General features: G+C 36.7%; 1 protein-coding gene across 5 annotated transcripts in view; it reads left to right on the forward strand.

The window, feature by feature from the left end:
* The window catches only part of ACOX3 (acyl-CoA oxidase 3, pristanoyl), a 36,561-nt gene extending 21,334 nt beyond the window's left edge, over positions 1–15,227 (forward strand). For all 5 annotated transcript variants that reach the window (XM_040593183.1, XM_040593204.1, XM_040593194.1 and 2 more), the window contains 9 exons: positions 1,073–1,195; positions 2,816–2,936; positions 3,421–3,540; positions 4,223–4,336; positions 5,996–6,111; positions 8,768–8,942; positions 9,438–9,505; positions 10,200–10,286; positions 13,919–15,227. In XM_040593183.1, coding sequence (XP_040449117.1) covers positions 1,073–1,195; positions 2,816–2,936; positions 3,421–3,540; positions 4,223–4,336; positions 5,996–6,111; positions 8,768–8,942; positions 9,438–9,505; positions 10,200–10,286; positions 13,919–14,038 — 1,044 coding nt within the window. In that variant the 3' untranslated portion in view covers positions 14,039–15,227. The remainder of the gene's footprint in view (positions 1–1,072; positions 1,196–2,815; positions 2,937–3,420; positions 3,541–4,222; positions 4,337–5,995; positions 6,112–8,767; positions 8,943–9,437; positions 9,506–10,199; positions 10,287–13,918) is intronic.
* The last annotated feature ends 911 nt before the right edge of the window (positions 15,228–16,138 follow it).

Here is a 16,138-nt window from a genome sequence, read left to right on the forward strand (position 1 = left end):
TAATTTTCTCTTGTTTAACCTTTATGCTTTAAATGTGTAGAAATCAATGACATTCATTATGGTGAAGTCTCAAGCTAGCACTGATTTTGAGAGGAATATAACCAGTGTTTGTTTGCAGATTATGCAGATGAAAAACACATTTTGCTCTGGTAAAATCGATCAAGAGTATGTAGGGTAACTGCACAGCAGAGGAAACTTGCATCTGCTGAATAAGAAAGGTTAATATATAAGAAAGTGCTGAAAACAAACATGCCTAGTTTGTCCTCGCAAAGTGGGTGCTTTTTTTTCCAGGTTTGCACTTTGTCTTGTAACTTTGAAAGATTTAATGGATTTCTACAAAGTGGCAAAAGTTGCCTTCTTTTCACCTCTTCTGAATAAGCCAGGGTCTGCTTCCCACTATACTTTGAGTCTCTTAGTGTTTCTCAGTTTTGGCTTGTTCTGCAGGCTTTGCTTGCTGAACCTCTCATTCTCTTCTTGCTCTACCACAAAAGCTTCCTCAAGCAGTTTCTGTTTTCCTTCGTGGGCTCCAAGTTGCAAGGAGCAGCAAAGATGCTTTTTTTGCTGCTTCCCAGCCCTGGATTTTTTTCACAGAATGCGTGCACCCAGCACAAGCATATGTTCAGCAACGAACAAGCAAGTGAAACATCTACAACCTCTGTCATGCCAGTACTGAGGGAACACATGAATCATGACTGGCCCCGGCATGCCAGACATTGTATAAACACAGGGCAAAAATATATCATTGGTCCCCAAAGCTTCAGTGAACTTTTGTACTGGTTTAACAGAATGTTTATCACAAATTCATAAAATGCATGAATTAGAATAACATAACTGCAACTTGTGTATAGAGTAGTTACACTTCATTATGTTTATAGATACTTACATATATATATATATAAAATTATATATAGATATATAGGTACTGTTAAGTTCTCTTCTCCATAAAACAGTTTTCCAATTTGAGCAAAGTAAAAACGAATGGGTTGGTTCAATATTATAAGATAGTTACATATATATAACTATAAAAAATATGTATCAATTTGCATTCAAATATCATTCTTTTTCATTCTAGCAATGGCGTCTACTTCCTTATCTAGCTGCTGCATATGCCTTAGATTATTTCTCCAAATCCCTGTTTGAGAATTTCGTAGAATTTTATGCAGGCATATTGACAAAGCAAAGGAGTCAGAGACAGGTAAGAAGTTTACAGATTTCTTCTTTGCTGAGTTCTTCCTATAATACACTGGAAATTGTTAAATGAAGGACCTACTATAGAAGTCTGAGGCCATCTTACAATCAAGAATGCTATAGCAATGTCTCAGAAATCTGGGACATGCAAAATAATGATTAAAGTTGCATTCAGAAAAACATCCAAATTAGTTTTGATGGAGTGGTTCAAATTTTATTGGTTTCTATGGGATTTAAAGTTATGTTCCCTTGCAGAATTGTTTATCATAAATAAATGATGATAATGCAAATTCAGCTTATAACTGTTGTAAATGATACTGCAGGGAGCATATATCAAAGACTTTCTGAAATGATACTGTTCTTAATTCCTGCACAGACTCTGTGAGTCTGACTTGAGTTTGCAACTCATGTTCGTGCCTTAGGATAAATATTTTTGGAGAAAAAAGTTAAGATTTTTGATTTTTGAGTCTTAATGCCGAGTTTCTTTTCCACAATGAGACCACTGGAAATCATCCCTTTACAGAGGAAATACTTTGATCTGTCTGTCTGTGTGCAAGGACTGATTTGCAATCAAAATAGCTGTACTGTAGGGGTTTTATAGCATAGAACTGATATTTATTATTTAAAATTTTGACAGTATTAATTTAGGGCCAGCACACTGGCTGTGTATTGCTCAAATCTCACTTAAACATTCAGGCTTTTTTTTAGTTAAATAAAGCTTGTGAAAAATCTGTGTACTAATTGCTATGTATTCTAATTTCTCCTCTTTGCACAAATTTCAGAAGAATCTGATTTTTTTAATCTGATATTTTATCTCTGTAGGTCTCCAGTGTGCAGTCTTAGGCAAAACAGTGGCTATCAGAAAAAAATCGATAGAAAAAAATCTGATTGTTGACAACATTAAGAATGTAATCCTTTTGAATTCCTTTTGTGCTACAGGAGACCTTAAAAAACAAACAAACAAAACCCAACCAGGGAGTTACTCTTAAACAGGCTTTGGTAGTATCAACCCCTTATCTCCAGAAACTAGAATTCCAAACACATTTTCAAAGGAGGGCAAACAGTGTGAGTCTTAATGCAGGCTGCTGTGGTTCTCTGGAAATGGAGGGGGTACATTTAAGTTTTCCTACTCTTCGCAAAATTGATGCTTGAAAGATCAGTGAAAACCATGTAAGGCAGTAAATACAAATAATCCCTTGCTGACTGGGGAGAGAAGGATTGCTTATGGCACAGAGGTGATAGAAGCTTTCTCTGGACATGCCACATTCAGCCACCTGCCTCTCGATCTTTGGGAGGAAAAGGCTGGCAAGCAGTGAATTATCCCATTCAATGCTATGTCAGCTGGTGCATCTGAGCTAAGACGTACCCATGTGTCCATTACCTGGAACAAATTATTGTTGTCCCATATAATGTTAGTGCTGAAGGCTTTTCAATTGTGTCAGATTTTTTTGGTGGCAGCAAAAAATAGGCTCTGCCCTTAAACAGATCTCAAAAAAAAATATAATGTATGTACAGCCAGTTACTCTTTTCTTCATTATAAAGCAGTATATGTAGGTATGACTTTAACTGGTCACAAACTTACTTTGTGTAAAAATTGTTACTTGCTCATAACTTGTTTTTCACAAAGGTTGATTTGGGACGTGAGATTCATGCCTTATCTGCTGCCAGCAAACCACTGTCATCTTGGACTGCTCAGCAAGCAGCCCAGGAATGCCGAGAAGCTTGTGGAGGGCATGGTTACCTTGCCAGTAAGTTACAGACTACTGCCTACACTGATCAGAAGGAGAATGGTTATGTTGGTATGGTTTTTGGCTGTTGTTGTGGCATGATGTCTAAATTTTAGCAATAAGTTTAGAAAGGTTTTTTTCCTCATATCCATATTTTTAAAGTTTGTTTCATACCTGATACCACAAAAAAACCTTAAACCCATGCATCATCTGCATCAGCCTTTGAACAGACTGTACATGTGATTCAGACACAGTTCTAAAAATAAAGATGCAGACTTTACAGATGAAAAGTCCCATTGTAAAATGAATGCCACACTTTTCTAAAATCTTTCCAGTATATTCATTTTCACAAACTAAACAGTGAACTTTCAATCTCCTCTGTTAGTAACAATATATATAAAGAAACAGACTACTGTCTCAATTTTGTCAGAATAATTATTTAATTCCTCTTAGCTTCCATTAATACATTGCAATATATATAAATTGTGCACTTGTTCTTATTAAGTGAATCGTCTGGGTGAAATCCGAAATGACAATGATCCAAACTGCACATATGAGGGAGATAACAATGTCCTGCTTCAGCAAACCAGCAACTACTTAATGAGGTGGATGAATTACATAAGAGGTAAGTTTTCATTGTGGAATCCTATGCTGGACCCAACAGTGTGTAGCTAATGGAATTAGGAGATAATTTCATACTCAAAGCAATTGACAGTCATTTAATCATTTTTTAGAGCATAAATAATGTGCTACAGACTCAATCATATGATACGTTCACAATACACAGATATTTGCTGCAAGAAATATTCTTTCTCCTAATCTTGCAGAAGCTAGCTAGATGTTTTGCCATCCCTATTCAGGGGATACAAGTAGTATCTTTCTCCCTGAGAAGTGCAGTTTAGTTCAGTGGAACTACTACTATAGTTGTTGTAAGTCTGGGTATCCTCTGCTCATTGTACTTACAACAGTGCATATTGCCAGACTTGGTAGTAATATCCATCAGTACTTGTTGTAGTTCTCTAGATTTTGTTTCAGTTTTCTAGCAGTGAGTTTCACCAGCATCTTACAGAACTGGAAAACTCAGCAACGAGAGTTGACTGTTATGGAACTTAAAGGCAGTGATGCCGGGTTTTTCAGCACTTGTCCATCAGTCCTCATTTGGCTGGACTAGGCCATTATAAAATATATATTATAGCCTAATTGCATCTGGCCTGTCAAGTGTATGCATGGCTTTGTAATAGGCTTTTAGTTCCAAAGAGTCTGATTTCTTTTCTTATAAATCATTTTTATTTTCTTTGGTATTTCAGATAAAGCTCCTTTTGAATCCCCTTTTGGAACAGTAAATGTTTTGCAAGACTACCATCATATCCTTGGCTGGAAATTCACAGCTGTTAGTGTTGAAGATTGCATGGACTCCTCAGGTAGCCTTCTGCTGAAAATCAGTTAAACTGAGTCTAGAATCTTGAATTCCTTTCCAGAGGAAAGAATCCAAGGATTTGAGATTCAGCCTCTGCTACTTATTAAACATTTTTCATATTACTATTTGCTGACTTGCTTTGTATTTTTGCATTTCGGATGACTAAGAACATAGTTTGCCTTTCAAAATGTGTCCCATTGTCTCCATCCTCAATTCTGGAACAGAGGATAGCATCAGATATTTTTCTTCTGTTTTTGTTCCTCTAAAGTAGCATTTGTGATCTAGGTTTTTTGCCACTGTATTGTTTTCAAGTGAAACTGTTGTAAGGGCCATTGATTGCCCCTGCCTTATATCACTAAAATACCTTATTTTAGAAAACCATACAAGTGATTAAGAAATACATTGAAAAAGCTTCTAAGTTTGTGTGATTTTAACAGCTGCTTCTGGTTGCATAGAGAAGAATGAGTAATGGTGAAAGAAAATTCCCTGCAGTTTTCCTGGCTTACTCTGCTATAATCAAATCAAGTATGACATTAAATGCTGTTCCCACTTTTGTATTACTATGAGCCCCGATAGGCCCTTGGAGGCAGAAATTAGCAAAGAAATGAGCAGATAATGAAATAGTGACACGACCTTGAGCAAAAGTGAATCTGTGAGACTAAGAACACACTGGGGGAAGAAACTCCAGTCTTAATATTAATATATAAGGGGCAGTCAAGTTGATTGCTAGAATTCAGTAACCACTTCAGTGCTCAAATAATTGCAGAAAAGCTGAACTTCCAATAGTGATGCATAGTACGAAGTGAGATAGTATCATAATAGCTATGGGGTAAAATCTGAATAACTTCAAAATACAAATGCTTATAAGAAAAAGACTAGTTCAAAACAACTAGTCGCTTTCTTCTTTGTTGTATGTCTCCAACTCATGAAATCCGGCAGAGCATGAACTGATACCTAAGCACATGTTTTCTCCTCTTGTAATACCTACTGAACCAGACTATAGTTTTAAAAATACCTGAATCTGTTTATTGTTCCATTCTGTTAGGAACTGGACTATTAATTTAGATGCCTAAATTTAGACAGCATGTGAACACTCACAATTGCCTAAGTAATAGTCTACATTAAATCTTAAGCTAAAACAGAAGCAAGCAGGATTCATACAAGGACTTCATGCTGAAATACTTTTTTCCTTAATAGTCCCAGGCTTCTCTAAAAATGTAATGCACTTACGTACAAAGTGGGTCATTCAAATGCAATTACATTTAGCCACCTTTGCAGTGTTAGAAGTCATGTGCTTCCACAAAAGATGGACTGTATTCTCAGAAGAGACTGGGTATCTTGCAGACCTAAGTCTTAATATGGGAAGAAAATAAGCTAAGAAAATTTGATCAAGTCAGAAGTCTAAATTGAACTGTGGATATACCTTGTCTTTTGGCTTTGAACTAGCCAGGCATGCTATGTCTTCACTGTACATTTACAATCTGACTATCTTACCCAGATGTTACTGCATCTATAGTAACAGGCAAAGTGTCATATTAATGGATTGATTAACACTCACTTTTAATCTCAGGTGACAAAAGCTGAGACTGCAAGTAGAAACTGCATGTGATTTCTTGCATCATAAATGTGAATGTTAAGGATTTTGGTTCTCTCTTTTCCACAGTTCCTTTAGCAGCATATAAATGGCTGGTTTGCTACCTGCTCAGAGAAAGTGATCTAAAGCTGAACAAGGAGAAGCAGTCTGGGCGGAGTGATTTTGAGGCAAAAAACAACTGTCAGGTAATACTTATTCAGCTTTCTTATTTTGTTTACTTATCTTCATCCAAGTTTGCCAGATCCTCTTAGTTCTGTCTTCTTGTGTCATGAAGTACAATTTCCTCAAGCACAAAGCAGCAAGTGAAATAACTAATAAAATGTAATACCTGTCCATGTGCATTGTATAGAACGTGATAGCAGGAGGACAGTTACTGTCAGCAGAATATATCTTCCAGGATATATTTTCCTTCAGAAAAGTTGCAGGCATGTGCTGGGTGATGGCTGTAATTTTGATAGCACAATTTCTGAAGACTAAACCTACTACTCTTAAACCTACTGCAGCATCTGATTATTACATCTCCATCTGCTCTTGTGGCCAAATACATACTGTAGGAAAGAATCTTGCTCTGGCAGGTAGGTAAACTAGATGACCTAATAGGTCTTTTCCATCTCTAATTTCTGTAGTGCAAAGTACTCATGAAAGATACCAGACTGACAGCATTGGAGCCTGAAAGGAAACACTGACAGTCTACATATAGCAGATCCATCCACTCTCTCACCAGAGAGTTTTAACAGCTAGGAATGGCTTAACTCCAAATTTCAGTGTATATCCCCAAGCTCCCCAAATTCTTCTGTTACCTCCATGAGAAAAACTGGCTCTCATCCAAGGAAAGAACACTTGTCATTTGTCACTGAGGAGAGAGATCCGTTCCCTGAAGATGGCCAGTGTTGTTCACCTTATCTGCAAAGCTCATTAAAAAACATCAGGAAGGAATATTCAACTCTTCACCTAGAAGGAGCCAGCCTAGCTTAAACAGGGGATGATCTGTGTGAAACCACTGGTAGAGTGGAGGAAATCTTTTCCATTTTTACCCTAGAAGCACCTTATTAGAGAAACTTTTCAGGGTCAAATTCAGAACAGGAGTTGCCAAAAATTCAAGTCTGATTGCCTGTCAGTTGGCCATCTCTTGGGAGGCTGGTGCCTGGGTCAGTGTGTTAGAGAGAATGATTTCCTGAGAAGTGTGAAGGTTCTCTTCTCTTCTATGTTCAAATGTGCTAAATTTTAAAGATACATAGGCATATAACTGCTTTTGAGATAGGTATTGAAATACCCGAGGTCATTAGGTTTTCTTTTCTCCCTGCAATTCATCTTCAGGACAGTGGGAATTTTTATTTTAAATTCATGCCTCAAAACCATCTGAAAATGATTTACAAGTTATGCTTTAAAGACGTGTACGTATTTGATTTAAAACTTTCTGGGCATGAAGAAGCACTTTTCTGTCAGCCCAGTGGCTGACTAATATATAATATTTGTTCTTGCTATAGGAGATCTGGAAGAGATTCCTAGCCTATCCATCCCTCAGTTATTTTGGTTTGGGGATAGCTTGATAGAAACAATAGAGAAGTGCAAGCAAATGTAAAGGAGGAAATAGAAATGGAATTATAGGGGAGAACAGGGAAATAATTCTTAATGCTCTATTTGTGATGTTAAGACTTATTTCATTCTCACTAGGGAATTGATATTCATATCTAAAAATGTCCTTTCTGGTAAGGGGGAAGTCCTCCCTAAACCTGCAGAGAACAGATGTGTATTTTGCAGTTCATACTTGTATCTGAGCTTGGAATAAATATGCCACTGAATAGCTATAAAGAGAGAGGCAGTAACCTTTGGAATATCCCTTTTTTAAATGCAACAGTGGATTTAAATGCAAGGATGATGCAGGTATTTAAAAGAAAAAAGAAAAAAACTAATCAACTAATTCTAAATTAAAAAAAGCCCTGAACAAACGGGCTAAAAACAAACGCCGGTTTACAGCATTGCAGTAAATCAACCACAACAGCAATGGTTTCATCTTCCCCTTATGTTCAGCAACTAAAATGTTTTTGTCAGCAGTCTATTTCATGGCAGGACGTATGCCGTGATACAGCAAAGGTGAAGTATATAAAAGTTGGCAAGTGTTCCTGTGTGAGTACAATCACTTAAGGTTTTATACTCTGTATTAACAGTAACTGCTGACTTGCCTTTCTGATCAGATAGTTGGCAAGGATTAGTTAGATGGATCTTTCAAAACATATTGCAATCTATTTCAATCCATAAACAGAATCCACTCATGCTAACATGATCAGATTTTTTATTTATTATGTGAAGGGACTCTAATAAGTTTTCAATAGGTAACTGAAGCACTTTGAAGATTTTACTGTCTTTATAAAACTCTGCATAATGTTAAATACATGTAAACCTACCGTTATCTTCTTAGAGTTATATGAGTTTATTAATGATCCTAAAGTCAGCTGACTTGATTTTGGTGTGGTCTTCTGTCTGATGTAGCTACTAGATCCCATACAGTCTGGGGGCAACTGCCAAATTACAGTAGTAACAGGCATACAATCTGTGCTCCCTTTGGTATAAGAGAGTACCCAAACTGGAACACAGTGGAAAATTAGGATCTTATTTTCAAGAGGCATGTAATGAGGCATTTTGTGACTAACTTTTGCAGAGACATGGTAGAAAGTTTTCTCCTAGAGTTTTTTTCTTAGACTTTCTTTAATCTTAAGCTAGATCAGCAGATCTAAATCAACAGATCTCCACTAACTTTACCAGAGCAATGCCATTTTGCACCAGCTGAGGACTGGTTCCTTATATTTTGTTACTCAGTGTCCTTCTTTTCTGTTTCCTAAGGTGTACTACTGTCGATCATTAGCCATTGCTTTTATTGAACAAACAGTCTTACAAAGATATCATGACTACACTCATGATCCCAACATACCACCTACCCTGCAGCCAGTGCTTAAGAATCTCAGTGCTTTGTATGGACTCTGGTCTTTAAGTAAACACCTGGCTGTGCTCTACCAAGGTGAGATCAGCTCCCTCAATACATTGCGCCTGTCACTTTCTAACAGTCCTAACTTGGCAGGGGGAGGAAATACTAATTAGAATTTAGATTAGAGCATTTTCTTATTGCCTGTGTAACATAAAAAAAAAAAAAAAAAAGTCGTTCTGGGCAAACTTTCAGGAGCAGGAATCTGGAGAGACAGATTAACCCAAAAGGCTCTGGTTTAGCTCAAGAGATGATGGAGAGCTCACAAGTTTTGCTGTGGTCCAGTGCTCGGGGGAGAGGGTGGAGGATAGGCAGTAAGATGCTGTAGTGTAGCTTGTTAATGCAAAAGGCTCCAAATGTCTTAGATTAATGGTTTTGCAGGCAACTCATTAGTGAAAGACCATCAATCCAATTAATTACACAGGAGCACCTGTTTAGTCCCTTGAATACTGAACTGATAAACTCCTTTGTAAAAGGATTGTACCAGTGTAATCTTTACTGGTATAAGCTTCTTTGTGAATGTGTTTGCAGGTGGCTATGCTTCAGGTGAACAAGCTGGTAGATTTATTCAGAATGCTATTCTGGAGCTCTGCTACAGGGTAAGCCTTGAATATTATTTGTTGTGATTAAATAATAATATAATATACAAATACTAAAGAAGAGATATGTCAGTTATTCTGTGCTTCTGGGGGTAAATTAGCAGGATATTAGATTAATCATTTCTGAATAACTTCATGTAAAGTTTAGTAACTCATTGACCGTAAATCTAGTCCTAGTTTATTTACCAAAAATTGAAAACCAATATATCTTACAAAATCACACTCTATCCTTTGTGACCTTGCAGTCTTCAGTGGAAAGCTAGTGAAATGCTGCAGTCCAGTTCTATTTATTTCATTACTATGTTAGCTCGTGATTTTTTTTTTTCTCAACACAAATACATTTCAAACTGGATTATATTCTCCACAGGTAAGCAAGAGTTCAGAGAAGAATCTGGATGTTATGTTTTTCAAGTTCAAGAATAGGTGGTTTTATGTATGTAAATGGTGCCATCTTGGTTAAATTGTGTTTTAAAACTCATAAGCAAAGGTGGAAAACATTTAAAATACAGTGTCTTTTGGCAATTACCCTGGGAGGAAAAAAAGCAAAATAAATCTAGACTCCTTATTGTGGATTTCTCTTAAGTTACCAATAGCTGATACTTTATGAAAATAATCTTTATGCTGCTCTGTAGTTCACAGGTAGCCATAGACAGCTATAGAAGTTGCCAAATGTATGTCTTTTGTTTTTAAACAGTTGAAAGATGATGCGGTTGCCCTGGTTGATGTCTTTGCTCCTCCTGACTTCATTCTCAACTCTCCCATTGGTAAAGCTAGTGGAGAGGTAAGAAAACCCATTTTAAGATTTGTCAGTTTCATCATTAAGAAGGGTATTGCCCATAAATAACCATAACATATTCAAGATACTTCACAGCTACAAAAGAAAAGGAAGACACCATTTCAGTGGAAAGTGCCAGACTTAAACTGATGTCAGCAGAAAATTACATTTTGCATTTGCTGGAGACAGGCTTCAATGGGAAACTCATACAGTATTGCTCTAGTTTGCTCTTGTGGGTGTCTCTGCTGCTGAACACAAAAAATATAAACAATACCATTTCCTAAAATTCCTTCAGGAGTAACATGTCTTTAGTATATTGCTTAATACCTTGGAAAGGTAGTAAGGTATACTTCTTCTCTGCCTAAGACTTCTACTACCTTTACTGGTATTCACATCACTAAGTTTGTCTGATGTGCATCTAAGTGGAGTAGAAATTATTTCTTTATTTTTATTCTTAATAAATTTTTTATTTTACTAAGATAAAAGAAAATGTAAAACTTGTTCCAGTTAAAAATTGTATCAGAAACTGCACAATTTTTTGAGAATTCTGTTTATCCAGTGGGAATTCTAGGATATGACAAGACTATCTTGTATTAACCAGTGTAAGGTACAGCATTACCCAAGCAATCTCAGAAATGTTAATACAGATTTGAAGGATGCTGTTATGTCAGCATCTCACCTTCCTTTAATGAATATATAATCCATCTTTGTTAAGGCTGAGATATATTTTTTTGTGTAGTCTAAATTACACAAGGCAAGAGCTGAGTTAAGAGCATAAGAATGGCTGTACTGGATCCAGTTCACAGGATAATCTGTAACTGGCAGAGGAGGTTGGCCATGGAGCACCGTTGTGTGTGAAACAGATGAAATATCAAGGTGTTCTTTCCCTAGTGTCTCAGCAGTTGGCAATTGGTGGTTTAAGTGGTATCTCATGCCATAGGCTGTATTTGTGTCATTCTGTTTAATAGCCACAGTTGTATCTATCCTCCATTATTTTTTCCCATTATTTTCAAATTCAGCTGTCTTTTGGCTTCCATGAATGACCTCATAATTTCCATAATTTAATTTTGAGTACTGTGAAAAAATGCTTCTTAGTCTTAGTCCATATACATTGACTGTCTGGGGAGTGCCATTTCGTTCCTCTCACAGGCCTTGTTTTCCTTCTCTGTATCTTTCCTGGTTCTGCATTATTCTTACTGAGGTGTCATAACCAGACCTACAAGCAGGATTCAGGATGTGGGTGCACCATGGATTTGGCTATACTAAGTCGTGGTTTGTCTCTGGTTTATTTTTTTCCTTGACATATATAAAGAGCTGTATTTCATTCCAGTCTCAGCAAACCAAAATTCTTGCTTGCTGGCCAACCCTACTCAGCAGGGCCAAGCTGTGGGATAACTATTATGTAGAGACTAGTGTCTTAGTACAGTAGTTTGTTTTAGTGTGGATAGACCCTGTAGAGAACCACTAGGGCCTGGGGAGACCGCCAGGAAGTTTGACAGGATTGCTGAGTCAAGTGTACTCGATGCTTTTCAATGTTCTCTGTGTCTTCATGTCTAAAGTCATCCATTGTTCCCATGGTGATCAAGCAATACAGAAGGCAGCCCAGATGTTTCTAACAAGACACTGATCTAAGAGAATGATTACTTTGGTAACACAGCCTCTACAAATGAAGGAGGAAAGGCTAGCTGTAGATACCCAGCCATCTCAACAATAGGGTTATAATCATCACTAGAAACTTTGTTTCCATTTCTGTAGATTTTAGAGGATTAAATGAACGAAAGAGGTCATGGGAGGGAAGCTCCAAAGGTAACCCTAAGAGAAGGAACATCATCTGTGGGAATGTTAAGAATACCTGTATTGGCCAAAAGCCTATTTTCACCCATTATTCTGTCTCTAACAGACGCTGTGAGCAGATGCTATGGGCAGGAATATAAAATATGGTGCAAGTACACAGTGATCCGTTCCTAGAATACTACCGCCTTTATAGCAGTCAGCTGGAGATTTCTTAGCAGCTGATGAAACTGTCATGTAACGGATTTGGCTAGCTCTTCTTTGGCTAGCTTTTAGCTCACACAAATACTGAAGCCACAGAGGCTTATTAATATTAGAGATGAATGTTAGGAATAGAGGCTGTGAGACATACAGATAAGACTAAGAACTACTGACTTCCTTGTGTACTAAATATTTGTTAAGGTTTTTGTAAATTCATTGAGTCATATTGAGAAAATAATTTCAAGCAGTGATATCTAATGCATGTTCTGCAGAATTCAGGAAGGTTTTCTGAACTGCCTCTAAGTCTGTGGGTTTCAACTTGTGTAAATATTTTCAACTGAAATTTGAAAAAGGCTGCCAATCCCTCACTCAAAGAAAATAATTAATAAAGCTTTCCTGGCTGTCTATATTTAATTCTATATTCATTGCTATCTTTGCGACTTCTAAAAACCAATGCAAACATTTTAGTAAAAATTACAGTATGGTAAAGCCTAGATTATCCAAGCAAAACAGGAAAATAAATTAAATTCAGGATAACCTGTGTTGTACTGCAGTGGAGTGCCTTGCACCATGAGCCACAGATCATAATCAGGGCAGAAGAAAAGTTTTCATAGATGTTATGGGCAGTTTTAAGCCCTAAGTAAGAATTCAGATTCTCTTCAAAAGAAACTTTTATGATGTGGACATCATTTCCCCATACAAGCCTTGACAATGTCTGCTTAAGTATGCAAAGTTATTACCACATTTAATTTAAGATTAATTTATAATTGTTAGACAATATTAAGGCATACTTGGAATGGAATAAATAACACTAACCCACGTAATCAAGGTAAAAATATATTTAGTATTAAATATATTATATTTCAATAGTTATTTAAATCATCGCAAATATATAGGGCGAAGCCATCTTTTGATGTAGAGGAAAGGCTTTTCACTTTACATTGCTGACTGCTTTTATACTACATTAATATTGTATTACACTCTTCTCTAACTTACTGCTAAAAATATGGCCTTCCTTTCCTCATCTTTCTGTGTCATTTAAAGTTTTAAGCTTCAGTTAATTATGAACTGCCAAATATTGCTAAAATTATACTTTTGCAAAGTGTACTTCCCATGTACTTTTTTTTAAACTATTCCACATAAAATTGTACATTGATGAAGATAATGAATTAACAGTCTGCTTAGGAGAGAAGAATTTCTTATGCTCAGATTGAACAGCTCACATCTGGTAGAGAAGTTATGTTACTTTCCAGAAATGTGTTGAAATAAGGTAAAACCAGATATGCACAAGTGCTCTCAGACACAGTCTTCAGGTTTGGACAGAACAAAGATTAGCATAATATGACCTTGTTTCCATATTTCTACCTTTGATAATACAACTCAAACAATAAATTATAGAGGTTGCTGGTTTCCTGCTCTTAATGCCAAAGGTGGTCTAGATTATTTACACGGGTATCTGACGTTTATGGTACTTTGACATTTTGTGATTTATCTATGTGTTTATTCTTGCCTGTTCATAATTATTCACATTTGTTATCTAGAAATTCAATCACAATCTCATTTCAACCAATAAGTTACATGATTTATCTTGCAGAACTTTGATTTATTTTGTGTATGAATTAATTATTTTTATTATCATTTTGCAGTTATATAAAAATATGTGGGCAGAGATCCTTCAAGGCAGCAAAGCTCTGAACAGACCTTCATGGTGGGCAGAATTTTGTATTAATAAACCTGTTACATGCAGGCTGAAGTCAAGACTGTAAACCAAGCAACTTGTAAGAAGCTGGATGGGCCTGAGATGGATACTGTGTTTCAAACATCAGGAGGAAATGAGACCATATGTCAAACACTGCAAATGAAAGAAATTTTCATAGAGAAGTGCCAAGTCTTAAAATAACTTTGAAATCAAGTCCAACTTGGTCTCAAGGACTGTTAACATAGTGACAGGAGCAAAAGCAACACTTCTACACACTATTCATATTTACTCAATTATATACAAAATATGAAGATTTATTATGATCACTACAAAGTTTCTATAAAAGAAACGTTCCAATCAGTCTCTTGACTTTACTTGTCATATTACAGAAGTTAAATGATTAAAAAATATTTCCCACCAGGGGTTATGAATAATTTGAACAAAAGCAAAAACAATTTAGGACAGGCCAGACAGAAGCTTTATTAACTGTGATCATAGTGAGAGAACATTGAGAGAGTATCTCCCCTGCAGCTGGCCTGTTCTCAGCCAACTGTTTGCAAAGACGCAACCTGTATGCTGTTTGAGAAAAAAGAGGAAAAAGTGAGGAAAAGCATTCACTTCAATGTTATCAAAGCCAGGTATCCTTCCCTGGAGGCAAAGACTCCTTAGGTAGCTTGCTAACTGCCGCAGTTCTAAGGAATCAAACAGTAAATAACATTATGAAGAGATGGCTCTTGATGGAGCCTGTGTTAGTGGCAGTGTTTTCTTACCTCAGAAGTGGGAAGTTGGAACCAATCTAAAAGTTGTTAGCTTTTAGTCCAGAGGAATGTTCTTTTAGTAAAGATAATTTCTTAGTCAGACCTCTCAATCCTAAATTTTAATAATTTTACCACCACAAGTTCAAGGTCGATGAAAGATGATCACCCTCAACACACTTCAGTACAAAAAACTGAACAAGCAAACAAAACCCCAAAAATGCTAAAACTGTTGTTTATCATCCCATTGTAAAAATGGATAAAAACTATCTTGTTAAACCTTACCTGCATTTTTTTTTCCTCTGAACTTCATTTTCTTTGCCAGAGATAAGTGTTGCCTGTTCTTTTTCTGCCTCTCTTCTAATGAGCTATATGAATTATGGCATAATCAGGATGCCCCAATAGAAGCTGTTTGTCTAGCTATTGAACTGTAGGCAACAGTCAAAACTTTAGCTGCCTTTGCTGAAAAAATCCCAGAATAAAGTGTTTATTTTCTTTGAACTGTTTTGCCTCTTTTAATAACGTCCAATAGGTGGCAACGTCCCGTGGAAAAAGAACAGATCAATGCAGCTAAATACCTATCATTGGATATTATGGAATCATGAAGTCTCATGATTATCTTCATCTATTTTCTAAATCAGTAGGGAATCCAGCAAGTGTCTCCTGCTTGTATTTGTGCAGACCTGAATGAAGTAGGCAGAGCACATTATGCCCAATATCCAGTGTGAATACCAGGATCTCTGACAGTGAAAAAGGCAAATGGGGAAGAGATGCCCCGCTGCATAAAATGCAGACATCAGTAGCATTGATCTGTCAGTCCACATTCTGTACTATCAATTGATCATTGGCATTATTTCACTGTCCTACACACATGTGATTTCACCATCACCTTTGAATTCTTCCTAAGTGATGTGGTCTTTTCCTGCCTCCTTCCTCACAGCTGGCAAACAGCTGTATGTAAATCTTGCATATAAACTGTAAGTCTATTTATGAGACATTTGTAGCCTAGAAGAAAAAACGAAGGTGTTTGGTATATATCTTAAGCCACCTTTGCGCAAAAAAGACCCCTGAAAAATCAGCTGTCACAGTAGAACAGAACCAAAGACAGTGAGCCCCAAAGTACCCACCAAACACAACAGGATAGTCAGACACTCTGTAGAAATATATCCCTAAACTATTCCTGCTAATCTTATTTATTTTGACTATTTAGTCAACATCCAAACTCCCTGATAAAAGCTGAGTCTCTCTGTGCTGATAAGGATTCTACAAACAGGCAGGGAAGTGTGCTGTGTGTTCTGAAAAGCTGCTAACTTTGAGTAGAGCAAGCACTGCAGAGTGCAGCAGCAAGAACATGGTTATGGGCAGACAAAGTGGGATACTCGGTAAAATGTTGTGGTTATGGGCTGTGTGTC

This window comes from Falco naumanni, chromosome 1, assembly GCF_017639655.2.
Source record: "Falco naumanni isolate bFalNau1 chromosome 1, bFalNau1.pat, whole genome shotgun sequence".
Taxonomy (NCBI): domain Eukaryota; kingdom Metazoa; phylum Chordata; class Aves; order Falconiformes; family Falconidae; genus Falco; species Falco naumanni.